Source organism: Canariomyces notabilis, assembly GCF_033297395.1.
Source record: "Canariomyces notabilis strain CBS 508.74 unplaced genomic scaffold N656scaffold_12, whole genome shotgun sequence".
NCBI classification, from domain to species: Eukaryota; Fungi; Ascomycota; class Sordariomycetes; order Sordariales; family Chaetomiaceae; genus Canariomyces; species Canariomyces notabilis.
In genome coordinates this window covers 691455-718038 of record NW_027041834.1, presented here as the reverse complement: position 1 = coordinate 718038, position 26584 = coordinate 691455, and the positions used below count along the sequence as shown (strand labels likewise).

Below are 26584 nucleotides of genomic sequence, written 5' to 3'. Positions count from 1 at the left end.
CCAGCGGTGGTATGTTTTGTCTTCTTCTGAGCCCCAACAACAGTCCCTTCGCTGTCGGATGGAATTTAAGGCTGCTACCTAGTGTCCAGAGGCCAACAACATGGCAGACATGATTAATACACACATATATACATTTCATACAAACACATACGCATACATACAGAGCTTACACATACACTGACACGGTGGACGCTACAAGTTGCCCGTTCCCAGATACAGACAAGTAGATATTTTGTAGACATGGCTCCTCTCAGAACGCCTCAACCGCCGTTATCGCGCGAGCAGGCACTCTCTTATCATCCAGACCCAAGCTGCACGGTTCCTTGCCGTCCGCACCGTCAAAGCGAGGCAACCCCCCGTCGCCGTCGCCGTCGTCGTCCACAACCTCGTTACTATTCCCACCCCCAGCACGATTCCTCTCCCCCTTCCCCTTCCCCCCACCAAGCCAGGGGATATCCTCAAAGTCGACAGGCGGACAGCCGGCATCCAGCGCGGCGCGTTTCATGATCCGCAGCGCCTCCTCGCAGAGCTGCTTAGCCTCGTGGCGCAGGTTCTCCCTGGCATTCACGACGGTATCGATGCCTCCGTCGATGGCGGCGCGAGCCAGCCGTCGCTGCGCCTCGGTGACGCCGCCCCGCGCAGTCGCGTGCGCGACCTTGGCGCGCGCATGCTTCAGGGCTCTGAGGCAGGCCGTGTCCTCGCGGTAGCGGCTCACGAGCGCCCGACGGACGGTGTCCCTGATGCCCGGCACGTCGACCAGCTCGGCGTAGGCGGACAGCAGGATTTTGAAGTTCTGCAGGTTGTAGCATGGCCCTATCGCCGACATGCCCGCTGCCTCGGCCGCCTTGAGGGCATAGCCGATCGCCCCCTGGAAGTGGCCGGCTTCGAGGCACGTCAGGGCCGCGCGGTGGAGGGACCGGTCTGTCAGGTGGATGCCAAGTTTTTTGAACTGCGCAAGAGCGGCCCGGATTGTGTTCAGGGTATTTGTTGGGTCTCTGGTGGCGGTAATCTCGGCCAGTTGCATGGCGAGGAGGTAATTGATGGCCGGTTCTGTATCTTGGCCCCTTTTCTCGGCGTCACGAATCAGCTCCAACGCCCCGAACAAGCCATTGGGTGCTGACTTGAACCGCGCTTGCACCGCTAAGCGCAAGATCTGCGGGCAAAATGGCATTCCCTGATGTAGAGCGAGTTTGTAGATTCGGACGGCGCTCTCGGGCCGATGGCATGTTATGGCCTCTTTCATTGCGAGGCGAACATCATCCACCTGGGTGCATTTGTTTTTGATCGCTACTTTGCTCGGGTCAATCCTCAGTGAGAGGAGCCGCCCCTTAGCGGCTTTCCCGCCGTATTTAGACGCCGAGAGCGCAGCATCCGCCATGATACGCTCCGTATGCCTGTCGACAAAATAGGGGTTTAGGGACCTCAGTTTTCGGAAGAGTGTACGGAGATCTCTGAATGGAAATTTCCATTCTCTCCGGCAGCTTACCAGGATGGCGTTGCTGAAAGCGGCGTCGACGGTAAAACCCGCTCGGCTGCAGTATTCCAACCAGTCGATCAAAGATCTGACATCACGGATGGCTGCGTACTGCTTGGCCATCAATGTAACCGTGTAGCTGGATAACGGTACTTTGAATTCGTCAATGTAGGATTTCGCAAACTCCTCCGTCTCGCGAATCGTATGATGCTGGATGTACTCTTTGAGGATCGGAACGAACGCATGGCCATAGGCCTTGGAGTTCCCCTCGGAATTTGCCTTCGCTTCCCAATTCATGGCTGCAAATGCGCTGCGAACTGCTTCCCAGTCGCCATTCTTGGCATGGAAGCGAGCAAGGACGCCTAACAACCGGATGTCCGAGGCTTGCCGGGCGTCTTGAGCGACAGCATCGCGAAAGTATGACTCGGCTTTCATTTCCTCCCCCGCTTCCAGAGCGAGCTCAACCATAACACGATATACGGCCTCGGGGTGGATCACCTTTTTTTGGATGTTGGGGGGCCCCAAAAGCGCAAAGAGCGACTCGATCTTTTCAAAGCTGCGATGTTTGGCCCAGTGCGCGGTCAGTAGCTCCATCACCCATCTTGCTTTCATCTTGGCATGCCCAAGACTGGAGTAAATGCCATGGAGATTCTCCAGGACCTCATCGGCCCTGTAATTGTGGGCGAGCTTGACGCTGTCGACGACTCTGTCTCCTATAGCGCCAACAGATTCTTCGGGGGGAGAGGTCTTGGCATATGTGGAGAGAAATATCTTCACTACGGACTTGTAATCGTGCATCTCGTAGAGCTTCGTGAGGAACCAAGAGGTTAGATTTTCCGAGCTGTCTCCTGCAAACAGGAAACAACGCCGGAACAGCCCAATCACACGATGTGCTGAACTAGTCGAAAATGTCATCTCGAGTAACCTACGCCCGAGTTGGTAGGCTTGGGGATCGGGTTCGGCTGGTTGCTCCGTAAAGGTTGGCAAGAACAAGTTGATTGCACTGCTGAGGGTCTCTGCTCGGTAATTGACTCCTTCATGCTCGCTGAGTTCCGCTCGAGCAAGCAGTGACTCGATCAGCGCGAACGGGTTGTGCCTGAAATAGACATCCTCCTTTAACGGACCTCGAGATATTACCCGATTGAGGAGCCTCGCGGCATCCTCGACTCGTCCCTCCTCTTGACATGTCCGACACAGCAGCGCGGTGGTTTCAATCCATGCTTCGTCCGAGTTGGCTGGTGCGTCCTTTTCTCCCATCACTTCGATAACGAGGCGCAAGGCGTTGCTGAGTTGACGGGCATCTCGGGCCTCGCACGCGTTCCTCACCCTCGCTATGACTTCCTCGTTTGTGGGACATGCATAAGCCTTCAAGACGTCCGTGTTTGCCCGAAGCCATTTGGGGCCTGCCTCAAGTGGCATAATCCGCCGCTTCGCTGGATCTGCATGAAGTTTTCGCAGCCTCGGGGTAGGTCGACGCGGTCGCCTAGCATCATCGTTTGGCATGGTTGTCTTGATTGGGTCCTCCTGCTGTGGCACAACCGTCTTGTCTGGGACGGGCAGTTCCGGCCTGGATACCTCGGCTATGCTCTCAATGCCGTCCCCATTGACTGCTCCTTTAATATCCCGCCTTGTCCGTTGCATCGGGGTCGGCGGTGATGAACCGTACTGCTGCGGCGGCACATGGGCTGGGAGGATGGAGAACCAGCCTGGATCTGACAGCGCCTCCTCCTCCAAAGCAGCAACGAGCGCGGCCCCGCCGGCGCGATATCGCCTCGCTGACTTGATCTTCTGGCCATTTTCAATGACGCGCACGGCATTGTTGATTTTTCGCCGGCGATCTTCGGCGATCAGGGCGAGGGTGCACGAGGTGCCCACGACGAGGCCTCGAAGTGCCGTCAAGGCAGCCTTGGAGGGCACAGGAAGCGAAGATGACATGGTAGTCCCTGTATTGCAGTTTCCATCTCGTCTTCAATGCATCGTATAGTTCAGTTCGGGGGCGTGTTTCGGCACTTCGTCGTTCAAGTAAGGTCGTCCATTCCCTAAGATTTGGCAAAGTGGTTAGCTCTGCAGCCGTTTTCCAGGCATGAGGTGATGCGCCCATGGAACCCCACATGAGCTCTGCAGTCGACCAATCGCGGCCCTCTGCGGCATTCACCCACGCAATCGGGACCTGAGATGTCTTAAAAGTACGGACTACTCCGTACAGATACCTTACAATCGAACATTGCGTATCTCGTGTATCTTATTATCAAGTGTAAGTATTCAGGATTGGTGGTTAAGAATGAGGATGGTATTGTATATGTATATCAACATGGATGTCTATCTTGTACGTTTCTATCCAGCCAGCACCAAAACGCCCGCATCCTCCCATCCCCAGTCTCCTCCATACATAAGGTACATGGTACAAAATAATACAGCCAACCTCTACTAACCTTCACACGGCTCACGACATGCCATGCTCTAGGCTTGCGTCACTAAGCGAGCTCGCGCCGCTCCATGGGCAGGTATAACTCTAACTTGCGTAAAATCGATTGGTACAGGAACAGCATGCACCCGCTCTGAATGCTGGTCCAAACAGCACGCGGCCCGACGCCTCTAAACCAACCCCCAATGCCTTCTGTCAGGTAGATTAACCGTAACCCGGTAATCATCGAGGATGTTTGGAGCGTGACAGTCCCAGGTTGAGGTGTATGCGTTGACGGAGATGACGTCGATATTAATCGCTTTTGGAGCTTTTGTTGCGCTGCCTCAGTACTCGTTTTGGCGTGCCCGTCCTTGCTCGTCCCCGTCGGCGGTGTGTTGGTCGGTTGGGCGACGCTGAGCCCTCCGGCTTCCGGATGAACCTGAGTCTGAAGTCTCGTCTTGACAACGTCGAGAGGACATGTCATGGTACCGGCCAGACCCCCGGCCGCCGCTCCCGTCAAAAGCTCCAACTCCCACCCAATGTCGCGGCTGCCTTTCCATTGGCGAGCCCAGCTCTGGTTCTGCTCGTAGAACATGAATTGAAGGGCCGAAAAGGGGAGGTCGCGCCACAACGTGGCACCGTAACCGTAGAACAATGCAGAGACTCCTTCGGTTCGAATGATCGTCCTGAAGGCATCAACGGTCCCCTTGTAGTTGTAACCCGAGTTGAAATACGGGTTGTTGTACCGCCCTTGGAGCTGCAGGCGAGTCTTGAGTACCTCCGAAGGCACATATACAGTGCACGCAGCGAAGTCGCCAATGAAGCCTGAAATACAGAAGGGTCAGAACAACAAAAATCCCGTCCGGGACACGTCATTGGACCGACCGGCTGTCAAATACGCCAGATGTGGCTGGACGCCATATTCCAAAAGCCGTCGTTTGCTGTATTCGTAGCTCCCAAAGAACAACATGGTTGCGGGAAAGGAGCCACAGAGTGCGGGGATCCAACCGCCATATAACCCGCGCCGAATCCCTTCTTGTCGGAAAATTGTAAAGTATGAGGACCCTAGTGAGGTGTACTTGGGCGGGATGTGAGGATCGCCTTGCTGCCGCGTCTTGACTGTATCTAGGGAATGCATGAGCATGTCGCCGCTGGCGCCGCCCAACCCTCCGGCAAGCATGCACTTTCAGTCGGGTCAGCATTCAACGCAAGCAAGGCGAGAAGACGCTGGACCCACATGAAGGTAAGGCGGACGCCCTTCCTCCTCTCCATCTTTGGATTTCATATTATTATTATCATGCAGCGATTCGGTTCCGGCGGTGATGCTATGCGACAGGAGTTGCCGTGTATCCGCATGTCTATCGTTGAGGACGGCCGGGTCTATATCCGGGTTGTTGCGGAAGGGCGAAGGCGGGGCGGTCGATGGGTTGCAGGCGGCCCTTTCAAAGCCCAGCACCATCGCCCCTTGAGAGAAGGAGAAAACAATCCGCCTCCCGAGGAGCGGGCGCAAAGCGTTGCTGTATTACGGCGTCACGACGTTGCGGAAGTCAATGGCGCATCGAAAAAAGTTCGGTTTATGAATCTCGGGGCGGCGTTGTCGGACCGTTATTTTTTCTGGAAGCGATAAGGAATGGCCCGTGCACGGGTATCTTATGCCACTAAAAGAGATCTTCCCAGTTCCCACACTCCACGGGCAGGCTCCGGAGCTCTTTGTGAAACGAAGGCATCCCGCGTGCCGTTCCAAGTGGAAAGGACAATATGAAAAGTGTAACCGGCTCAAAATAACTAGACCCAGGCTCAAACAATGCGTCCTTGCCTGGCATGGTATCGCCTGCGATACACCGGTGTTCTGGATAAACAGCCTACTTTGCCATTCCGCTCTCGAATAAACTTCTTCCTCTAGGCTGCCCGATTAACACCCCCCCTGAGCGGGTGCTCCCACCACCTCACTCTGCCAGCCCTTTCCCAGGGCGACAGGATATGAGTGATCCTCCCAGTGATAAGCCGCACAGAGATGGGCCCGTAATAGTTACTGTCCCGGCTCAAGACCCCATCTCCCTCTACCCAGACATGCCCTTCAGGAACACAGACGTGATCGTACGGATATGGCGGCTTGGTGCGCACAACATCACCCTCCAGACCGACAATCCTCTTGACGGCTATCTTGTTGGGATCATCCGGATTTCTACTCATTGTTGTCCTCGTCAGAACATGCCTTGAGAGAAGAAAGCAGCGACTGACAAAAGCAACTCACCTAAACGTAACAACCATACCCCTCTTCAGACCTTCATGTGCATACAGTTTCCATACCAGACAGAGATCCTTGCGCAGGGACTCGTGATAGTGTGGGTTCAGAAAGGGGTACATGGACTGCCCGCGGATGAAGGTGACCTCAGCGACATAAGTGTTGAACCAGATCAGGGGTGGGATCCAGGTCGCATAGCGAAAGAGGTAGTGCGAGAATTGCGAGAGGAACTTAGCGCGGCCTCCCCAGCTGCCACCCCATCTTGACATTGGGGGTTTCTCTGCCTTCTTTCGTTGGTGGTCTCGCTGCAAAAATGCAGGCTCACTGGCAGTTGCGTGTCGGCTCTGAAGTCAGCGAAGCTTAGGCGAGGTGTGAGTGAGCTTGGTCAGATAAGGCGATAAGCAACCGCCTCCATTGTTGCATAATCACCTGTGAGTGCATACTTGATGCTACGCTACACTGCACTGACTACACTGCACTGACTACACTGATTCACTTCGTCCATAAAGTGATGATTCGCTATTTTTCCCTTTCCTTTTCCCTTGCATGACCCCAGGGGAGCTAGCTGTCTCTATCGTGTAGAGGACTCGTCTGATCCCGTAGACACCCAGCCACGTCGCGGATTCTGAAATATTCCTCCGACCCTTTCTCCTCTAATTCGCTGGTCCCCTACAAAGGAGAAGATACCCCTCGCCATGCAGTCCGGTTTGAAAAGGTGTGTGGAACAAAAGCCACGTCTAGACAGTCTCAGGGATGTTTTCGTCGCTCTCGCTGACACTTTCATCACCGCTGACCTCGGCGTTCTCGCGCTCACGCTTCTCCATGAGAGCCTGGAGCTCTGCATCGTCCGACTCAGTAACCGCCTTGGGCTCCATCTTTACGATCAGGTTGCCGCCCGCCGCCTCGATGCTTGTACGGATGCCGTCAATGGCCTCTTGTAATCGCGCAATGCCAGCATTCTTGTCCAGGCATGTGTTTGTCAAGCTGGGACCGAGTTAGCTTTGAATCCGACTATATGAACGGCAATGTCGTGCTCCGTGCGATGGGGTACCTACACATAGAGAGGTGGGGAGACAAGCCTGCACTTGACCTGAGTCTCGGCCGTGTTGCTCGCCTCGGCAGTTGACAGCGCCGCTTTGATGGCGTCAATGCCCTCGTAACCGAAGCAGGTGACCTCAACGTCGGCCCGGACCTTTGTCGGCTGAGGAGTCAAGCGCTTGCCAATGTATGACTTCAGCTCCTCCGCGACAGGCTCGCTGGGAAATTGGATATCATTCCAGACTTCGGGGTTGCTGTATACGAGGGATAAGCCAGAGTTCCCAAAGAGTGAGCGGTGCAGCGCACAACATACGTTATTGAGATCTTGAAGGCGTCAAGAGAATGACCATATTTCTTGTTGAGCGGCCAGCCTATTGTCTCGTAAAGCTTCTCGATCGGGGTCTGGGTCTTCTCAGCGACGTGTCTCATGATTGAGTGCACAATCTTGCTCTTGTTGTATCGCTCTTCGCAGCGGACAATATCCTCTGGGGAAACTCTACGCTTGGAAAGATCGATATAACCTATTGACCCTTTAGCAACATTGACGCCGGTAGCGACGAGGGGTATTTACCCTTTTCTTTGTCGACACGCAGTACGACAACAACCTCATTGCGACCGACGCGAATCAGCTTCTGAATGCTCCTAATACGCCGCCTCGAGAGCTCGGAAAGGAGAATCATTCCATCGATGTTATCGTATTCGAGGAGCTTGACATAGGCTCCCATGTCGGCGATCTGGCCGCCAGTCAGTGCTATTCTAGCAGCTCAAGGATCTGCACGAAACTGTCCTACCTGTTTTACATTCACCATGACAAAGGAGTCAATCTCAGGGTATTTCTCCTCATAAAACCGGCAGTTTGAGAGCGACATCTTGTCGGAGGGTGCCGTTCCCAGGCGGGGCAAAGGTGGGATGTAGAGTAGTTGCGCAGCGTCGGGCCGCTACGTGAAACGCACGTAAGAATGTTTCGAAGTTAGGGCTCTTGGTAGCTTCGATCGTCCTTGGACCTCAACTGCGACGGCGAGTCGCATGTATCTGATCGAGATTCGAGGAAATAAGGGAGTGAATGTTGTAGCACGTCGAGAGTTTGCCTGTCAAAGAAACAGTCATTGGGCCCACACTATTTTCAAAACGCCCGCCAAAAATTACGTGCAACCACGCAAAGCAAGTAGGCTGTGGCTGGTGCGTTTTCGGCGGGGTGGCGGGGTGAGAAATGGATGGCGCGCTTGGCTGACTCGGCAAAGCACGGCACAACCCCTGCTCCTCGGTGTCGGTGAGCAAGAGAGCTTCACCCCACTACGGCAGAATTCAAGGGTACCTTACCTGAGGTACAATGTACGAACTACGTCAGGAAATGGATTCGGGTTGCTTCCATCCATTCCTTCCATTTGCATTCTGAGTGGAACTGGCAAGGTAAAGGGAGCTCTGGCAGGCTGGTCCCATCTACTACCCAATTCTCCTTTCGATCGAGTTCTCAAGAGCAGGGCAGTATCTCTCCAATATAGAAGGAACGCAAATCGAGATCGACCTACGAAGTATTGTCACATTGCTGGCAACCTGCAGCTTCTCGAGTCACCATTGTTCCAACACTAGCAACCTTCAGAACGAAGAACTCGAGAGCGCGAAGCCGACATGTCGTGGCAATCCATTGCTCGCGCGCAATTCTGACTGATGTACCACTTTGAACGAGACTGGTTTTCGTGGTTCCAATGGTAGCGACTGATTCTTGAACCACGACGTTCACAATGGATGTAATGGACTCGACGGCCGTCGGGGCAATGGCATCAGTTGCTGCTGCTGCCGGCGATGGGTCGTCTAATCCGCTCTCCTCGGCTGTGGCTGTAGCTAGCGATGTTGCGAACGCCCATGGATCCTCTTCATGGCTTGGATTATTTGCAAGGCTCGTCCTCTGGATTCTCCAGCTGGTATCGACAATACTCTATTACACCATCAAGCTGGCCACTATCTCGATACCCACCCTCCTCTACACCCTCTTCTCAACCAGCCTCACCGTGACCATGAATGCCACTACTCTGTAGGTATTCAGGGCCTCTGTGTGACGACAAGTCTAACAGCTCATAGGATGCTCATCGTGGCCGCGATGATGACGGCTATTAGCCTGGTGGTCAGATACCGCTACCTCAATATGTATTCCCGCCTACCCCCCGAACCTCAACGCAAGGAACCCGACGTCGATCTCTTCCCAGACACACACGAGGAGGGGGTCAAGGCTGGACTAGCGAGCTACTTTGACGAGTTCCTGAGCGCCATCAAGATCTTCGGATACTTGGAGCGGCCCGTATTCCACGAGCTAACCCGCAGCATGCAGACCAGGAAGCTTATTGCTGGCGAAACTTTTAACCTTGAGGAGGAGAAGGGCTTCTGCCTGGTAGTCGACGGCCTAGTCCAGATCTTCGTAAGACCGTCCAGCGACAGCCGCCGGTTTGGTCACAGTGCTCAAGTCGGGCCCACCAGCGAGCCCCCGTCGAGCGACGACGAGCAGTCCGCCCCTGGGCATCAGCGGTACCAGCTGCTGACGGAGGTGCGGAATGGCGCTCCCATGTCCTCGCTCTTTTCCATCATGTCCCTCTTCACCGAAGACGTGCCGATGCGTCAGACGGACGACGACAGCCCAGGACCCGGAACAGCTGCCCTCAACGCTTTGGTTCATGGCTATCCTACTAGCGCTGATTTTCGCAAAACACAAAGAGTGCCAACGTCCCTTCCGGGGACTCCGCAGATGGATGGTCCAGCCGAGAACTCGGCCGAAACGCCGCCTGAGCACCTCACCCTTCCCGGCTCGGGCCGCGCCCTGCCCCGTATACCGCCAATTTCTCTTGATGGTAATGGCAGCAGTAGGCTCCACGGGTTTGCCCCTCAGCGAAGCAGCATCAATTCGGCTCACCCAGACATCATCGCGAGAGCAACGGTAGATACCACCATCGCTATCATTCCAGCCAGTGCTTTTCGGCGCTTGATAAGAATATACCCCAAGGCCACCGCACACATTGTCCACGTTATCCTATCAAGATTCCAGAGAGTTACTCTTGCGACGGCGTACAATTATCTTGGCCTGACCTGCGAGGTTTTGCAAACGGAGCGCCAGATGCTCAAATACACGACGCAGCAACTCCCTAACCACCTCCGTGGTGATGCGTTAGATAGACTCAAGGAAAAGTTCAAGCGGGAAAGGGAAAGAATTGGAGAAGAGGATCTTAGCAAGGGGATAGCTCTCCACAACGCCCGCGCCGGCCGTCGTCGTCGCTCGAGCACGACGCTCCGGAAAGAGGCTGCCCTGCAGGCCTTCTCGAAGCAGCGCCAGCAGTCAATGATTGTGACACCCCTGGAAGTTGCTGGCCCTGGCGACCTTCTAGCGGACCTCCATCAGGCAAGGGGCGGCAGCAACCGGCCACTCAGCGCCAATCTCTCCGACGACCAAGCTCCGCACCTAGGCCTCCAAAGGGACGCCGTGTCTCCGTTGACTCAACGCCCCTTCAGCCCCTTCAAAACGCAGAGGAACGCCCATAGCTCTCGGGACAAGAGGGAGACTCTCGACGAAGACAATATATTTCGGGAGTCTACTTTGGAATGCATATTCAAGGCCATTGGCTTGACCAGCAACGGGGCAAACCGAGAACCAGACTCGACACAGGCTTCTCCACGGCTCGTATCCTTTGATCAGAGGCGCCAGAAAGCTGTCTTTACTAACCATGCGTTTGGGTTCATGGATGGGCTTGAAGCATCTCCCGACGGCGATTCGGAGTCCATGACTTCTGCGGGGCTATCTGCGTCGCCAGTCCCGAACGCCCACGCGCTCGCGCAAGAGATGAGAGATGAGATGGAGATAGTCTTCTTTCCCAAAGGCTCCGTATTGGTTGAACAAGGCGAGAGAAACCCCGGCCTTTATTATGTCATTGACGGCTTTCTGGACGTGTGCACCCAGGAAGAGGCTACTTCATCTGATGTGGTTCAGGCCTCCGGCAGGACGTCGTTACATGCCATGGAGAGTAATGAGTCGCTTCGCTCGCCTCGTCGGGTGGCTGCATCCATGCGCAAGGGAAATAACGTCGAAGATATCAAAAAGAAGCCTGAAGCATACCGGCGAAGCGTGGCCTTGATCAAGCCTGGCGGGCTCGCTGGTTACGTGGGAACCATTTCGTCGTACAGATCTTTCATTGACGTCGTGGCAAAGACCGACGTTTATGTCGGTTTTCTTCCTCGGCTTTCAATCGAGCGGATCGTCGACAGATATCCCATCGTGCTCTTGACCATGGCAAAGAGACTCACAAACCTGCTACCCCGTCTGATTCTTCATATCGATTTTGCCTTGGAATGGCTTCAGGTCAATGCCGGTCAAGTGATCTTCCACGAGGGAGACGAAAGCGAGGCCATATATATCGTTTTGAACGGCCGTACCCGATTGGTGGAGGACCGGAAAGACGGCGGGATGAATGTCAAGGCCGAGTTTGGCCAGGGAGAGAGTATCGGAGAATTAGAGGTACTGACAGAATCTTCTCGGTCCGGCACCCTACATGCTATACGGGACACGGAGCTGGTCAAGTTTCCCCGGACTCTCTTCAACAGCTTGGCCCAGGAACACCCCAACATTACAATCAAGATTTCTAAAATCATTGCATCCCGCATGAGAGCCCTTGTCGATGATCATTCGACTGCGCTGGGGCTGAAAGACTCTACTGGGAGGAGTTCGATCAACAAAAGCTTCACAACTCTCAACCTTAGGACCGTTGCCGTCTTGCCAGTTTCGGCCGGTGTACCTGTAGTCGAGTTTGGCAATAGGCTTTTGAATGCTCTGACGGAGGTCGGCGCTCCGAACGGTGCGACCTCGTTGAATAGTACCGCCGTTTTGAATCACCTCGGCAAACACGCGTTCAACAAGATGGGAAAGCTCAAGCTATCGCAGTACCTGGCAGATTTGGAGGAGAAGTACGGGCTTGTTATTTACGTGGCTGGTAAGGACAACTCATGATGATTAGTGTTCATCTGTTTCAGCTGACTTGGTATCGCTACCTAGACACGAACGTCAATGCTCCGTGGACACAGACTTGTATCACGCAAGCCGACTGCGTTCTGCTAGTCGGCCTGGCTGACGGTTCCCCCGAGATCGGAGAATACGAACGCTTTATGCTCGGGGTGAAGTCAACCGCGAGAAAGATCCTCGTTCTGCTCCACCAGGAACGGTACTCCATGCCCGGTCTGACCAGAAAATGGTTGAAGAATCGAGTCTGGATCAATGGCGGCCATTTCCACGTCCAAATGACATACAGTCCCAACGCCGTGCCCATCCACCCACCCGTAAAACCAAGCGGGCCAACTCTTAAGGAGCGGGTACAGGTTCTCCAGGCAGAAATTCAGAAGTACACTTCTAGGAAGGTACACCACAGCACGTTCTATTCTCCGGATGCCCCCTTCAAAGGCGACTTTCACCGCCTGGCGCGGCGGCTCTGCGGGAAATCGGTTGGTTTGGTCCTTGGTGGAGGAGGAGCCAGGGGCATCGCGCACGTTGGCATCATCCGGGCGATGCAAGAGGAAGGCATCCCAATCGACATGGTGGGAGGAACTTCGATTGGGGCCTTCATTGGCGCGCTCTATGCTCGGCACGCCGACGTGGTGCCCATCGTGAACGCAGCCAAGAAGTTCGCGGGCCGCATGGCCAGCATGTGGCGCTTCGCGCTGGACCTGACGTATCCATCGGCTTCATATACGACGGGCCACGAGTTCAACCGCGGAATCTTCAAGGCATTCGGCAACACGCAGATTGAGGACTTTTGGCTGGATTACTACTGCAACACAACCAACATCAGCAAAAGCCGCGCCGAGTTCCACACCAGCGGCTATGCGTGGCGCTACGTTAGGGCAAGCATGTCCCTGGCGGGCCTGCTGCCGCCGCTCTGCGACGAAGGCAGCATGCTGCTTGACGGCGGCTACATTGATAACCTGACCGTGTCGCACATGAAGTCGCTGGGGTGCGACGTCATCTTTGCCATCGACGTGGGCTCGCTCGACGACAATACGCCGCAGCAGTTTGGCGACTCGCTCTCGGGCTTTTGGGCGTTTATGAACCGATGGAACCCCTTCTCCTCGGTGCCGAACCCGCCCACGCTCGCCGAGATCCAGGCAAGGCTGGCGTATGTGAGCAGCGTGGATGCGCTGGAGAGGGCCAAGGCTATGCCCGGCTGTATCTATATGCGTCCGCCGATTGACGAGTATGGGACGCTGGACTTTGGTAAGTTTATGGAGATTTACGGGGTCGGGTATAAGTATGGCCAGGAGTTTCTGAAGAAATTGAAGGAGCAGGGAGTGCTGCCCCTGGGCGAAGAGGATGGGGATACGGAGGGAAAGAAGGCTTTAAGGCGGACGATGGCGCCCCGGCGGGCGAGTATTTGAGCATTGCATCAATATGTGTGGGGATGGAAGGGGTTATAGAAAGATGTGAGAGGCATTCTTCGGCGTTGTGTCCACTTGGGATTGTACTTTATATAGGTAGTCTAGCGTCTAATCACCATGTAACCTCTAGTACTATCTATGCCGGTGAGTATTGCAGCACATCAAGAGGACTTTATGCGCATGCGCACTGTCTTGGTTAAGAAGGAAGCAGGAGACAGTGAGTTGACGAGTGCTGGAAGCAGACAGGGGACATGGCATCCAGCAGATACACCTATGCTATGGTATAGATGTAATCTAGTCGGATACCTGCCTCACGACACTGGTCACTCTCTGATCACCTCTGTAGCCACCTCAACCAACGTCTTGAATGCCGCTTTTACATGCGCTCTCTCGGTAGTCCTGACGGCCGTCATCAAGCGAATCGCCAACTTGCCGTCCAGCTCGGTGCTGGTCAACCATAATTTCCCTGTCGCATTAACCCTCTCGTACAGCGCCTTGGTCAGGGCATTCCGCTCCTCAAGCGACTGCCCCTGCGACCGCTCCGCCATGCGGAACACGGTCAGCGCAAAACTCGGCCCCGTCAAAACCTCAAACAAATCCGGCCTGCCCTTCACCCAGCCGGCAAACTCCTCCCCGAGCCGCATGGTGCGCCGGATGTAGGCCTGCAATGCGCGGACGCCGTAAGACCGCAAAACGAACCAGATCTTGAGGCTCCGGAACCGCCGGCCCAGGGGGATCTGCCATTCGCGGTAATCGGGCACGTCGTTGCCGTCCGCGTCAACCAGAGGCTTCTTGCCGTACACGGCCTGGTTGACCGACAGGGCCTGCACCAGCCAGTCGCGGTCGCGCACGTACAGGCACGACGCGTCGAAGTTGACCAGCAGCCACTTGTGCATGTTGACGTCGAAGCTGTGGAAGCGCGCGAGCGGTCCCGCAAGACCAGTCGCCTCCTGCACCTCGGGACAGACGAGCGCCGCGCCGGCATAGGCCGCGTCCACGTGCACCCATATCTCGCCCTTGGCTATTCCACTTTCACTTTCTGCTAGTGCTGCGTCAGGGTCTTCCTCCAGAGCGGCGCTGATGCCGGCAAAGTCGTCGACGGCGCACGTGTCGGTCGTGCCGAGCGTCGCGACCAGGAAAAAGGGTTCTAGTCCCTTGGCCCGGCACTCGGCCAGCGCGGCCGCGAGGACGGGTTTCGTCAGCGCGTAGCCGTCCTCGGCGCGCACGGGGATGGCCTTGAAGCGCACGCCCAGGATCAGCGCGGCTTTCCGGGCCGACGAGTGTGTCGCCGTCGTGGCCAGCGCGACCATCCGCGACCGCTTGATGGCTAGGGCTTCGGCGTCCTCGTCGGAGAGCTCGGAAGACCTGATGGGGATCTTGGTCGTCTCCCGCAGGTATTTGTCCCGCGCCGCGACCATGGCCGTAAGCACGGCCTCGCTGGCCGAGCCCTGGATCACGCCCCCGCCCCGAGTAGGACCCGTGGAGAGGTAGCAGGCGGGCAGGCCGAGCATCTTGGCCAGCCAGTCAAGCACGATGGTCTCGAGCTCCGTCACGGCGGGGCTGCAGATCCAGTTGAAGCAGGCGCCGCTCAGGGCGGAGCTGTAGAGGTCGGCCAGGATGGACGGGTAGCTCGTGGCGCAGGGGAAGAAGGCGTGGAAGTTTGGGTGGGACCTGACTTGGGTGTTAACGCATGTATACTGTACTGTACATACGTTTTGTTGCTCTTTATGCGTTGCTCACCAGTGTGTTATGCCCGGCATGATTTTGGCCTCAATATCCTTGTGGATGTCTTCCCACGGCTCCCCTTCTTGGGGAGCCTCCCCGGGGAGCAGCGTCCTCAGATAGCCTGGCCTAACCGACGAGACTACATCTCTCGAACCGAGGTTGTCAAAGTAGTTGACAACTAAGTTGTAGCTGGAGTGTCAAGATCAGGAGGCGACTAAACTTGGCGCTGGGTTGGAGCCTACGGCGTCGAACACTCACTATCGTCAGTGGTCGTTGCCGCTGCGGCTCTGAATTCCTGCGAGTCCATTTTCCTTCGCTTCTTCGTTTGTCCAAACTGTATAATAAGAGACGTGCTGGCAGAGAGGCGCGGGGTGTTGGTTTTTGATATATGAAGGATCTCCTCGGTTCCATTGCGGGGTGTAAGGCCGTTGTCGGCATTCTGGTAGTCTGTACGGAGGTAAGTGGTAGCGTGATAGGTGCGGGTCAATTGGGACGACTTTAATCCGGTCTAACAGTGGAAGTCTGGATCCAATACCCCAAGGGACAAGGGGTTATCCTGCCCTCTGACTTGCATTGCCAGTTTCGAGAATTGAATGTAGTGCAACTGGTTTCCTCACTACGAAGTAAGCGGCATCTTAGATGAAGGTTTGTTGAGAGTGGCAGTAGAAGAGGATATACTCCCAGATTTTGGTGTATGTATTTCAGCAGATGCCGCGCCATCGCAGAGATCAAACAGAAGACAGAGCCAGGAACATGTTCCCCTGATTAGCCTTAAGATGCTGTATACAAGTGGCAGCAAAATTCCAGCCGGGGGTCTCCAACAAGCCTTCAGATGATTTTTGACAAATCTGGTCCAGCGATAATAAGGAAAGGACGGCCGAGAGCATCGGCGCTCACAGCGATCCGGCAGTCTCGACTCGCAGCAGTTCATCTGAACACTGATAAGATAACAATGAATAGCGCTCCACTTGAGAGCACAGACGCTCTCTCGCTGGCTCGCCCCACCAGGGCACCACCGCGGCAGGTTCCCCGTAGCCCCACTCTAGGCCCCACTGCAGCTCGCCTATGCAATCTGCAGCGGTGACATCGTTTCGCATCCGGGTGACGTCGATCATCTGCTGTCCCGGGTCCTTTCAACACCAAGGTTCTTAGCTGCCCAAATATCGCAGATTACCGCAAGAAGCTGGAAACATTTTTTTCCTAACTCTTCCGAAGCTATAACTCACCTCACTCTTGGATAATAGCTTGTATTTTCCTTCTCTTCTAGCATCTACCAAAAGCCAGTTTGCTTCCATCTTGTCCCGTCCTCATGGCGGGCTCTAGGTACTCGGGCAAGGACTCTCCCGGGTCCAAGTCCAACTATGAGTGAGCCTCAAGCCTCGCAAACACTAGACTTACCTAAAGTTAACCTTATTTACGCACAGCGTTGACTATGTAATACACTACGTGATCCCGCCCGAAGGTTCGATCAACACTCCAATATCCTATCACCTTAAACGAGCACACCACACCCGGTTCCCCCTTGCTAACGCTTCTTTACCCGCAATGCAGAAGCCGCAGAAGCAGAAGCCTCTTTCAGCCAGCTGATCACGGCACTCTCCTCGGCGGGCTTCGCGACCGAAGTCCGTCGGGCCCGCAAGCCCTCCTCCCTACTGGTCTTTGTCCGCCTGGCCTCAGACCGGCTGCTCAGGAGCCAGGTGTACCGCTCGCGCGTGCAGGACTGGCTGTACGGCGTGCGCGCCGCAGCCCCGGCCCCCGTCCCTACCTCGGACGAAGCGGCTCAGAGGGACAGCGAAGACAAAGAAGAAGAAGAAGAGCCCGTCACCGAAGCTGAGCGGCTGCGCATCGCCTACCTGCTCATCACACAACCTCGCAACGAGGGCGGCGCGGGGATCGTCACTGCACAGTCCGCCGGCGGGCACGGCCAATGGCGCTTCGTAAAAAGCATTTTCCCGCTGCACGACCACGCTTTCAATCGGGAATGGCTCACCCAGTGGAGCACCAAGTACTCGCTCGAGGATGCCGACATTGAGGCGATTCGGGGCCGGTTCGGGGAGCGTGTGGCTTTTTACTTTGCGTTTATGCAGTCGTACTTTTCCTTTTTGCTCTTCCCGGCCGCCTTCGGCCTCGCCGCGTGGATGATGCTGGGCAAATTCTCGTGGTTCTACGCCCTTGTCAATTGCTTGTGGTCCGTCGTCTTTTTTGAGCACTGGAAGATGAAGGAGGTTGATTTGGCGGTCCGCTGGGGGGTTCGGGGCGTCAGCCGCATCCAGCACCCGCGCCCGCAGTTTCAGTTTGAGAGGGAGAGCGTCGATCCCGTCACCGGCGAGATTGTCAAGGTGTACTCGCCCTTCAAGAGGTTGGCCAGGCAGCTGTTGCAAGTGCCGTTTGCGGCGGCCTGCATGGTTGTACTAGGCGGCTTGATTGTCGGCTGCTTTGCGATCGAGATTTTCATCACCGAGGTGTATAACGGGCCGTTCAAGCAGTACCTGGTGCGTCTGGTGCCACATGGTTTGGTCTGTTGAGAGGCGTCTGCTGATCTGGTCTAGACTTTCCTGCCGACCATACTCTTGACCCTGTTCATGCCCACGTTCACAACACTGCTCACAAAGCTGGCCGAGAGGCTTACCGATATGGAAAACTACGAGACTCATGACGGTAGGTGCGCTGGAACACCGAGTCAAGCTGCCATGCTGACCCTTCACAGCGCACCAGGCTTCCTTCGTCCAAAAGATCTTCGTGCTCAACTTCATCACGTCGTATATGGGCATCTTCCTGACCGCCTTCGTATACGTTCCCTTTGGAAAGATCCTGGTTCCTTATCTAGACGTGTTCCAGCTCACGGCGCAGAAATTCACTGCCGATGCGAAGCCTTTGCCGACTAAGCGTTGGGAGATCAATCCTGACAGGCTTACCAAGCAGGTCATCTACTTTACTGTCACGGCACAGGTTGTCAACTTCGCCACCGAAGTCATCATGCCGCATGCGAAGCGCAAGGTATTCAAGACGGTCGAAAAGGTACAATCCGAGCTGTCCGAGAAGACCGCAGAACCGGTGAAGGACTCGCCCGAGGAGGCCGACTTCCTCGAGAGGGTCAGAGACGAGGCTGAGCTGGAGGAATATGACGTGACCATCGATTACCGAGAGATGGTGATCCAGTTTGGTACGTCTCCGCCCCATATTCGCTTGCAGATCCCGACTTGCTAATTCATTCAAGGCTACTTATCCCTCTTCTCAGTTGTGTGGCCTCTCACTGCCTGCTCGTTTCTGGTCAACAATTGGATCGAGGCCCGGTCGGATGCCGTGAAGATTGCCACCAACTGTCAGCGCCCAATACCCTGGCGCGCCGACTCGATCGGGCCCTGGCTTGACGCTCTCGGCTTCCTCTCGTGGCTGGGCAGCCTCACTAGCGCAGCGCTCGTTTTTCTCTTTCATGGGAGCAACGGTGGGCCGGACGGGTCGCCGGCGGATATTCGCGGTTGGGCCTTGCTTCTGTCGATCCTCTTTGCTGAACATCTCTATCTGGTTGTGCAGCTTGTCGTCCGGGGTGTCATCCGCAAGCTGGACAGTCCGGGACTGCAAAAGGAGAAGGCAGAACGGTTTGCAATGCGGAAGCAGCTTTTGGAAAAGATGATGGAACGGGATATCAGCGAGGAGACGAGCGGGCCCGGAGTGAGCGGGGCCGAGAAGATCACAAAGGCGTCGCTCGAAGAGGAGGCGCGGAAACTCTCCGTCGCGGGCGAGGGGAGACCGGAGCAGCTGTAAGTGTTTCGTTTGTGCATGTGCATTTGTACGTCCCGGCTGACCAAAGCCTAGATTCTGGCTACGACAGAGAGGCGCGTCAGAGACCATCCAGGTGGGCCGCTCGCTGATTGCAGAGGTGAGTTCTGTCGGAGAGGAGACATTGTCTTCGGAATCTGACTCGTTGCAGGCTGCTGGGAACTATACCAAGGCGAAGTGAAGCGCGATCGACTTCAACGATAGCTGAATACTACTGTGTTTCCAAGTTGAAGCTGGAGAAAGGTGCCATTGATAGATTGAATAACTAATACATGAGGGCTAAACCAAGGTAGTTGCTCTGAAAAGACATCATTTCGGTGATCAAAGGTGACAGACAGGTGGTGTTAACATTCCAGGAAAACGGGCACAGAGCCTCCAGGGCCCTGCATGACGCAGGAGGCTTCACATGAGGGTAATGTAACCCCCCAAGCACATGCGGATCGATAAAGTTCCTCTGATGGAGAGAGCGCGTTATCTAGTATAGGGCTTTACCCCTCTCACGTTACCTTACTGTGAATACTAGCGTTTATGTACCTAGTTCGAGTCCCGTTATCGGTGCCTTCCGATCAGCACGGGGCTGTTTTCTAGATTGTGGTTGGTCAATTCTTTCCGTAGAACGGACGGACCCATCTCCGTCGCTGCTGCCCGCTCCATCGAAGTGCAGTTTGACAAGAGCCCGTCTCAGGTGCATCCTGTCAAGACGGCTGTGCTTTCTGTCCTAGGTGAGTGTTTACCGACCAAAAGGTTCTGAAGGCAGCCGCCGTCTTATAACACCTGCGATCTACTCCGTAGTCGGCTTAACAATTCATCGCATTTGCCTCCATCGACCTTCTCCCAATGACTCAATCCGCGATATTGATCTCGACTTCGGCACCTTTGAAAACATGTCAAATTCGAAGTCATATGGGCATATTTTCTCCCACATCCCGTTTTATCTTACGAGCCCTACCACACTCCCGCCTTGGAAGCCCGCGGCCTTGCACAGCCACTTCGGCCCAGGCTGCCCAAACTGTCAAACGCCCTGCAGCTAGGCTACTTGCCTACCTGGACACCGGGCATTTTGCCCGACCAGAGGACCACCCTCAGTCCGCTCGCGCGCTTACGATGCATAATTGCCCCGCCTTCCCCTTGCCCTACAGCTCCTGCCATGTGTCGCCTGCCCAGGAAGCTAGTGTATGCAGACATATCTTGGTCTCGGTCCCAAGGCCTGCATTCGCTCAATGGTCTCATGGACCGGGAGAAGCTAAGGCAGTTTTCCATGACCGAGCCTTTGCGGCTCCCTCGCTTAGATAGAGCTCCTTGTGTGATGTCGGATAGGTTTTCCATCTGGAATTTAATATCTTTGTTCAACCCTTCGTTCCCTTTGGTACTACCAACTCTCCCATTTCCATGCTCCTCTGTTCCCCCGCCCTGAGGCGTGCGTGGGCCAGTCAGGCATTCCGCAACTCGTAGGCAGCCATCGACATGCCCAGAAACGTCCAACTCGAACACCTCGTTCTCGCCCCGTTCCGCGAGACTGCCGGGAAGGCCAGGACAGCGCTCGACAATGCCGAGTCTGCTGAGGAGCACGATGGAGATGTGGCCCGCGCAATGCAGCGCGCCGCGCGGGGCTTGCTAAGCAAAGCCGAGCGTGCATTGAAAAAGATTGAGCCGCTTTGCGAGAGGTTCACAGGCGAGTATGGACCGGCCTTTGTGGATGCTGTCAAGGACAATGGTAAGCTTGCTGCTGTCTTTCTAATTCGCTCAATCTCATCACTGGCTCTCCCGGCGTTGCTGACGGTGGCAATAGGAGATATTGCGAAGCACAGAAAACAGCTTAACGACCTGCTATGGGACTTTGATGACTATATGGAAGTTGATAGCTATGACGAGGAGATGTATAACGAGCTGGCTGCCCAGCTGAGGGCGGCAGCCCTGAAAATTGCGGATGTGTTAGTGACCATGAAGGTGGAGCGGCCGCCGGCTTCGGCAGCATTGCCGGCGATTGAGGAGGAGACAGGGAAGCCTGAGACACCTGAACCCGCTATGGTCAGAGAGCAGAATGATGGGCATACTGCTGCTGAGACAAGCGTTGGGCCAACTGAGAGGCTGGAAACTACAGCGGAGGCCAACGCACAGTTGAAGGAACTCGTGGCTTCGAAGGTAGAGCAACCCATCGAAACGATCCGCCCGGAGGATATACCCCGTGAGCCGGGCGCTAATCCGTGGGAGACTACTGAACCTGCACCGGACCTCGAGACGGCGGAGGAATCAGAACGTCGACCGCCCATTCAGAAAAGGGGCGACCTTGACCTAGTATCGCCCCTGACAACGGATAATAACGCTTTCGGGCTGATGTTCTCTCTCCGAGACAGATCGGACAGCCAAGCACCCCCCCAGAGCCCTTCAATCCGCAGTCGCTCCTCGTTCCACTCTACCACCGAGCAGACCGTGACACGCCACAGCCAGGGCTCTTTCGGATCGCCCATCGCTTCAAGGCCTGCTTCTGGGCAGCCCTTTGCACAGGGATCTGCCGGGTCTCCAGCAGCTTCAAGGTTGAGCCTCACGCCGGTGACTTCTCACTCATCAAATTGCCGACCAGGGTCGCTGTCTAGCCAGCAGCCGGGTCTCGAGGTTGTCCACTCCCCGAAGGGTGATGATGGTCCAATTCCGATCATGCCAGAGTCGACGGAGCCAGACTCTGCCAGTGAAGCACCCCAAGGACTCAACTGCAATATTGACCGTTACAGTTCATTTGCGCACTTTGGGAAATTCTGTCAAGGTGCCAGAGAGGCCCTCCGCACTGGTGAATTCGGCGTTAGGAAGAACAACAAAAAGGGGGTGAGTATATACCGATCATAGACCCCTTCATCCGCTGGACAACTTACTAACCCGATGATGAAGACGGCGGTCGCCAAATGCAACTACTGCTACTATGAAGTAGACGCGCGACTTCTCGATGCCGACGACAACCGCCTTGGTATGCCCTCCTCCCTTCCCTTCGTCCAAGCCAGGATTGACCACCAGTCGTTTAACACTCCAATAGAATCTAACTACCCCTCCTCTTCAATCTCCATCCGAGCCCGCTTCCTCGCCAAATCCCATCTACCCTCCCGGCAACCCTCCGACCGGATCTACGGCTGCCACTTCTGCATTTTTGCTGGAAAAACACCCCGACCGAGTGACGCGACCGTGTTCTTCTCGCAGACGGAGCTCTGCGCGCACATGGCGCGGCACCCACGGCCGCTGCCGCAGATCCCCGCCCTCAAAGTAGTCGTCGGCACGGACGGCGTCCCAGAAGACAACAACAACAATAATAACAGGCATCATGACTATGATGTCCGCTTCACCCGCCCGCATCCGATCCCCTCGGCCGTTCCCGACGAGTACCTGACGCCGTCAGCCAACCTGCCCAGTGCGGTTGCCGCCGAATCGTTCAGGATGACGGTCTACGGGCTGCGGACCCCGCCCGACCGGGCCGAGGTGCTGCAGTTCGTCGTCGGCCAGAAAATCGTCGGCATCGAGTTCCCCCCGCAATACGAAGGCCAGTGGGCGGCCGGCTGGGCCGACGATGAGAGGGGTGTTTTCCCGCTCGAGTACGTCCGGCTTGTGCCGCCAGCGACTCACAGGGAAGGAGATGGCGGGATGAGGGTCAGTTGGAGCAGTGGAAGTGGCAGTGGGAGCGGTGGTGGTACAGGTGGCGGGGGGGACATGTCCGCTGTGACGAGGTGGAAGTTTAATCCGTCCACCATGGAGAAGGGGAAAGGTGGTGGGGGCGACGGGGAGAAGTGGTTGAAATTTGGGAAAGGGGAGGTCATTACGGGGATTAGCTGTGAGTACAAGAATACCCCTTGTTTGTCGTTCTCAATGAGTTGGCGGCTGACCTTTTATCGTAACTCACCGCAGTCCCGTACGAGGAACACTGGTGCTGGTCCGGCAGGAATGCAAAGGGGAAACGCGGCATCTTTCCCCGGGCGTTTATCCGGCCCAAGTCTCTTCGTGGGCCGTCGGAAGAGGGCTCGACGATCGATGAACCCGGGGGAAAAAGCAGCAGTGTCTGGTCGTGGAGGCCGAAGAAGGGGCGCGGCACACCCACGAGCCCCGTGGAGGAGCTGACCCTTGGCAGGAGGCCGTCACGGGCGAGTTATTATTGATCGGGGTGTCGGAATTCGTTGGACCAATTTGATGGGCAGATTTGTGCTCTAACGTACGGATAGGATTTCCGTGTATCACTGGGCATCGTCAGTTGATTAAGATCTATGAGCAACGGCATGTTTTACTCGAACTGTGCCCGGCTCAGTAGCATACCGTGAGCCTTCGTACTGTACATACAATACATTACTATGGGACCGTGGTCGGTTCAGTGACACATATTGCAACTAGCGAGAGCGTACCGTCCTCTTATATGAAGTAATTCATCAGAGCACAGCGACACATAAGAGGGGTCCCAGATGTTTTCTGTTTGCGGTGTGAGAAGCGTGATAATATTGCTCGGTGTAACAAGTGCCGAAAAAGGGGCGAACTGCACCGTTTCATCCGTTCTCGCAGTGGGTCTTGACTGACTGCTGGAATGCCACTGTGGGGTAGGCTCCCCCGCAGTCTTGGCCGAGGTGTTCCCAAAGTCCCCACATCTGATGGGCCCTGTCTCAATGGAGAAGACCGGATTTATGAACGTTCACTCATCCATGTTTCCGAACTGGATTCCTACTTTCTACATTCTTTTCCTCATTCCTTTACGACTAGTATCCCATCATTGTGCGTGTGTGTGCAGCGTCGCGGCTTCATGTTTGATGGTCGGGGACGCTACCAGATTGCCATTGAACTGCATTTTCAATACGTCAGTCTGTACCGTTACGGCTAACTTCAACATACTACGTTTTTACCGTTAACCCCTGACCGGTCAACATGGCGTCGTTGACGGGCATTGAGGTCGCCAAACACAATAAACCAGATGACTGTTGGGTGATAGTCCACGTAAGTCACCCCCCAAACAGTGGGAAAGTGATCCTTCACTTACTCATCTCACACGTCAGGGGAGGGCATACGATGTCACAGACTTTCTGCCGGGTGTGTGCTACTTCAATATGAGGAAAATTGGATTTTACTGATATTGAACAGAACATCCCGGGGGGACCAAGATCATTCTGAAGTATGCGGTCAGTGATAATCCTCATCGTGTATCGCAACTGATTGTTGACACGGCGTAGGGCAAGGATGCAACAGAAGAATTTGACCCGATCCACCCCCCGGATACCCTCGAGAAGTATCTGCCGAAAAATAAGCACCTGGGCCCCGTGGACATGACGACAGTGGTAAAGGAAAAGGCCGAAGAGTCTCCGGAAGAACGAGAGAGGTTACAGCGCATCAAGGATATGCCCCTCCTCGAGCAGTGCTATAACCTCCTCGACTTCGAGGCAGTCGCGAAAAGGGTTATGAAGAAGACTGCGTGGGGATATTACTCCAGCGCAGCTGATGATGAGATCGTAGGTCGATCTGAGCCATCTAGGCCACCGCCGTTCCCACTGACACTCCCCAGACAATGCGCGAAAACCACACGGCCTTTCACCGCATCTGGTTCCGCCCGCGCATCCTTGTCAACGTCGAGAAAGTAGATTTCTCCACCACCATGCTCGGCACCCCCGTATCCATCCCGTTCTACGTCACGGCCACGGCGCTCGGGAAGCTGGGACATGTCGAGGGCGAAGTGGTGCTGACGCGGGCAGCAGCAAAGCACAACGTCATCCAGATGATCCCCACGCTGGCCTCGTGTGCCTTTGACGAGATCGTCGACGCCGCCTCCGGGGACCAGGTGCAATGGTTGCAGCTGTACGTCAACAAGGACCGGGCCATCACGCAGCGCATCGTACAGCACGCCGAGAAGCGGGGGTGTAAGGGCCTTTTTATCACGGTGGATGCGCCGCAGCTGGGCCGCCGCGAAAAGGACATGCGCATGAAGTTCACGGACCAGGGGAGCAACGTGCAGAGTGGGCAATCGATCGACAACAGCCAGGGCGCCGCCCGCGCCATCAGCAGCTTCATCGACCCGGCCCTGAGCTGGGAGGACATCCCCTGGTTCCAGTCCATCACCAAGATGCCCATTGTTCTGAAGGGCGTGCAGCGCGTCGAGGACGTGGTCAAGGCGGCCGAGGCGGGCGTCCAGGGCGTCGTGCTGTCCAACCACGGCGGGCGGCAGCTTGAGTTTGCGCGGTCCGGGATCGAGATCCTCGCCGAGACGATGCCCGTGCTGCGCGAGCTCGGGCTCGAGAACAAGCTCGAGGTCTACATTGACGGCGGCGTCCGGCGCGCGACCGACATCCTCAAGGCGCTGTGCCTGGGCGCCCGCGGCGTGGGCATTGGTCGCCCGTTCCTGTATGCCATGTCGGCGTACGGCCTCGACGGCGTGGACCGTGCCATGCAGCTGCTCAAGGACGAGATGGAGATGGGCATGCGGCTGATCGGCGCCCGGAGCGTGGCGGAATTGAACGCGAGCATGGTGGATGCCAGGAGCCTGTTCACTCATGCCGCGCCCCCCGTCGATATGCTCTCGCACGCCGTCTACGATCCCCTGCATAATCCGCCGCAGAGGTCGCCGGTCAAGGGGGATAAGGCGAAGTTGTGAGAATTTGTGGAGGGTGCGGGCTATTTACCTGGGCTGATGTACATAACAATACCCCCCTTGTTTGTTCGTTGGCTTGGTACTTCGAGTAGGATACATTCATGAATAGAGAAAGAGAAAGAAACCATGATAAGAAACAACTACATATCTTACTCGAAGGCTTTCAGGTCTATAAAGTCTGGTTTCAGTTTATGTTGAAGTTCATGAGTACTGTAGTGGGAGAAACGCCAATCGGGGAGGAGCTATTCGTACTTGCTCACAGTCCGGCAGGGTACTTTGAGAGTGCATGATATCTGTAAGTGCAGCCAAGATATCACACCCAAAAATCGTCCTCTCGACTACCCCTCTTAACAGAACCTCGCCCTGAGTTTGTACTCTGCTGAATCCAGAGCGGCATACAATTTCCAAGGCATCATGTTTGAGGGTCAAGTCTGATATCTTCGGTTTATTGGCTGGATGCAGCTGCTTCATCATTCCTGGGTTAGTTACCCAGTCCGTGCCGGGGATCTCAACACAGATTGATTTCCATAAGGTTTATCTAGCGAGTCTAGATGAATGAATTGGAGCGGTCGTCTGATATTTCGTCAGATCTACACCACTGTTCTTCGGAGGGTTGAAGGCAACGGCGAGGCGACCGATGCGCTATTGCACCCCGCAGAACCCTCCGACATTACAGTATGACGTCAACCAGAGGCCCACACCAGCAATGACCACTTGGGTCGGAATGAGAACTGCACGGACCCGTCACGGGATGCTCCTGCCGCCGGCAACACTCAATCAGTGTCATCAAGCCGCTCGGTAAGGTAATTACCCGCCTGTAGCCTCGCATAATGACACAAACCGTCAGCCTCGCCCCGCGATCACCGCTTGTCACCTGGCCCGTCCCGTCCGATCCGCTGCCCTGATGATAAACCGTCCCCA

General features: G+C 55.6%; 9 protein-coding genes across 9 annotated transcripts; 4 read left to right on the top strand and 5 right to left on the bottom strand.

The window, feature by feature from the left end:
• Positions 1-21: 21 nt before the first annotated feature.
• N656DRAFT_779811 (uncharacterized protein) lies at positions 22-3525 on the bottom strand. The gene has a single exon (XM_064815254.1). It carries the CDS (start codon positions 3407-3409, stop codon positions 251-253), a length of 3159 nt encoding a protein of 1052 aa, XP_064669853.1. The 5' UTR covers positions 3410-3525; the 3' UTR covers positions 22-250.
• Positions 3526-3948: 423 nt separating this feature from the next.
• On the bottom strand, positions 3949-5337 carry N656DRAFT_709964 (mitochondrial carrier; the record flags this gene model as incomplete). Its single annotated transcript, XM_064811633.1, has 3 exons — positions 3949-4703; positions 4764-5061; positions 5116-5337. The coding sequence occupies 3 exons, from the start codon at positions 5335-5337 to the stop codon at positions 3949-3951; spliced, it is 1275 nt and encodes a 424-aa protein (XP_064669852.1).
• Positions 5338-5777: 440 nt separating this feature from the next.
• Positions 5778-6470, bottom strand: N656DRAFT_754193 (LexA/Signal peptidase; the record flags this gene model as incomplete). The annotated part of the gene is made up of 2 exons (XM_064813074.1): positions 6133-6470; positions 5778-6066 (listed from the first exon to the last, which is right to left on the bottom strand). Exons 1-2 carry the CDS (start codon positions 6390-6392, stop codon positions 5778-5780), a joined length of 549 nt encoding a protein of 182 aa, XP_064669851.1. The 5' UTR covers positions 6393-6470.
• A 37-nt stretch (positions 6471-6507) lies between these two features.
• N656DRAFT_779809 (uncharacterized protein) lies at positions 6508-8318 on the bottom strand. Its single transcript, XM_064815253.1, has 5 exons — positions 7953-8318; positions 7733-7895; positions 7475-7682; positions 7179-7415; positions 6508-7107 (listed from the first exon to the last, which is right to left on the bottom strand). Exons 1-5 carry the CDS (start codon positions 8028-8030, stop codon positions 6861-6863), a joined length of 933 nt encoding a protein of 310 aa, XP_064669850.1. The 5' UTR covers positions 8031-8318; the 3' UTR covers positions 6508-6860.
• Positions 8319-8464: 146 nt separating this feature from the next.
• N656DRAFT_754187 (lysophospholipase NTE1) lies at positions 8465-13563 on the top strand (the record flags this gene model as incomplete). Its single annotated transcript, XM_064813073.1, has 3 exons — positions 8465-9193; positions 9241-12128; positions 12191-13563. Exons 1-3 carry the CDS (start codon positions 8904-8906, stop codon positions 13561-13563), a joined length of 4551 nt encoding a protein of 1516 aa, XP_064669849.1. The 5' UTR covers positions 8465-8903.
• A 261-nt stretch (positions 13564-13824) lies between these two features.
• Positions 13825-15749, bottom strand: N656DRAFT_118310 (aromatic-L-amino-acid decarboxylase-like protein). Its single transcript, XM_064808544.1, has 3 exons — positions 15547-15749; positions 15304-15466; positions 13825-15234 (listed from the first exon to the last, which is right to left on the bottom strand). The coding sequence occupies exons 1-3, from the start codon at positions 15593-15595 to the stop codon at positions 13887-13889; spliced, it is 1560 nt and encodes a 519-aa protein (XP_064669848.1). The 5' UTR covers positions 15596-15749; the 3' UTR covers positions 13825-13886.
• Positions 15750-16415: 666 nt separating this feature from the next.
• N656DRAFT_732556 (DUF590-domain-containing protein) lies at positions 16416-19563 on the top strand. Its single transcript, XM_064812669.1, has 8 exons — positions 16416-16653; positions 16713-16750; positions 16840-17780; positions 17838-17946; positions 17996-18451; positions 18506-19049; positions 19105-19168; positions 19220-19563. Exons 1-8 carry the CDS (start codon positions 16598-16600, stop codon positions 19247-19249), a joined length of 2238 nt encoding a protein of 745 aa, XP_064669847.1. The 5' UTR covers positions 16416-16597; the 3' UTR covers positions 19250-19563.
• An 884-nt stretch (positions 19564-20447) lies between these two features.
• Positions 20448-23304, top strand: N656DRAFT_118193 (uncharacterized protein). The gene is made up of 5 exons (XM_064808543.1): positions 20448-20782; positions 20858-21888; positions 21952-22027; positions 22094-22879; positions 22954-23304. Exons 1-5 carry the CDS (start codon positions 20533-20535, stop codon positions 23199-23201), a joined length of 2391 nt encoding a protein of 796 aa, XP_064669846.1. The 5' UTR covers positions 20448-20532; the 3' UTR covers positions 23202-23304.
• A 431-nt stretch (positions 23305-23735) lies between these two features.
• On the top strand, positions 23736-25926 carry N656DRAFT_732553 (uncharacterized protein). The gene is made up of 5 exons (XM_064812668.1): positions 23736-24021; positions 24081-24114; positions 24166-24203; positions 24255-24530; positions 24584-25926. The coding sequence occupies exons 1-5, from the start codon at positions 23953-23955 to the stop codon at positions 25664-25666; spliced, it is 1500 nt and encodes a 499-aa protein (XP_064669845.1). The 5' UTR covers positions 23736-23952; the 3' UTR covers positions 25667-25926.
• Positions 25927-26584: the final 658 nt, after the last annotated feature.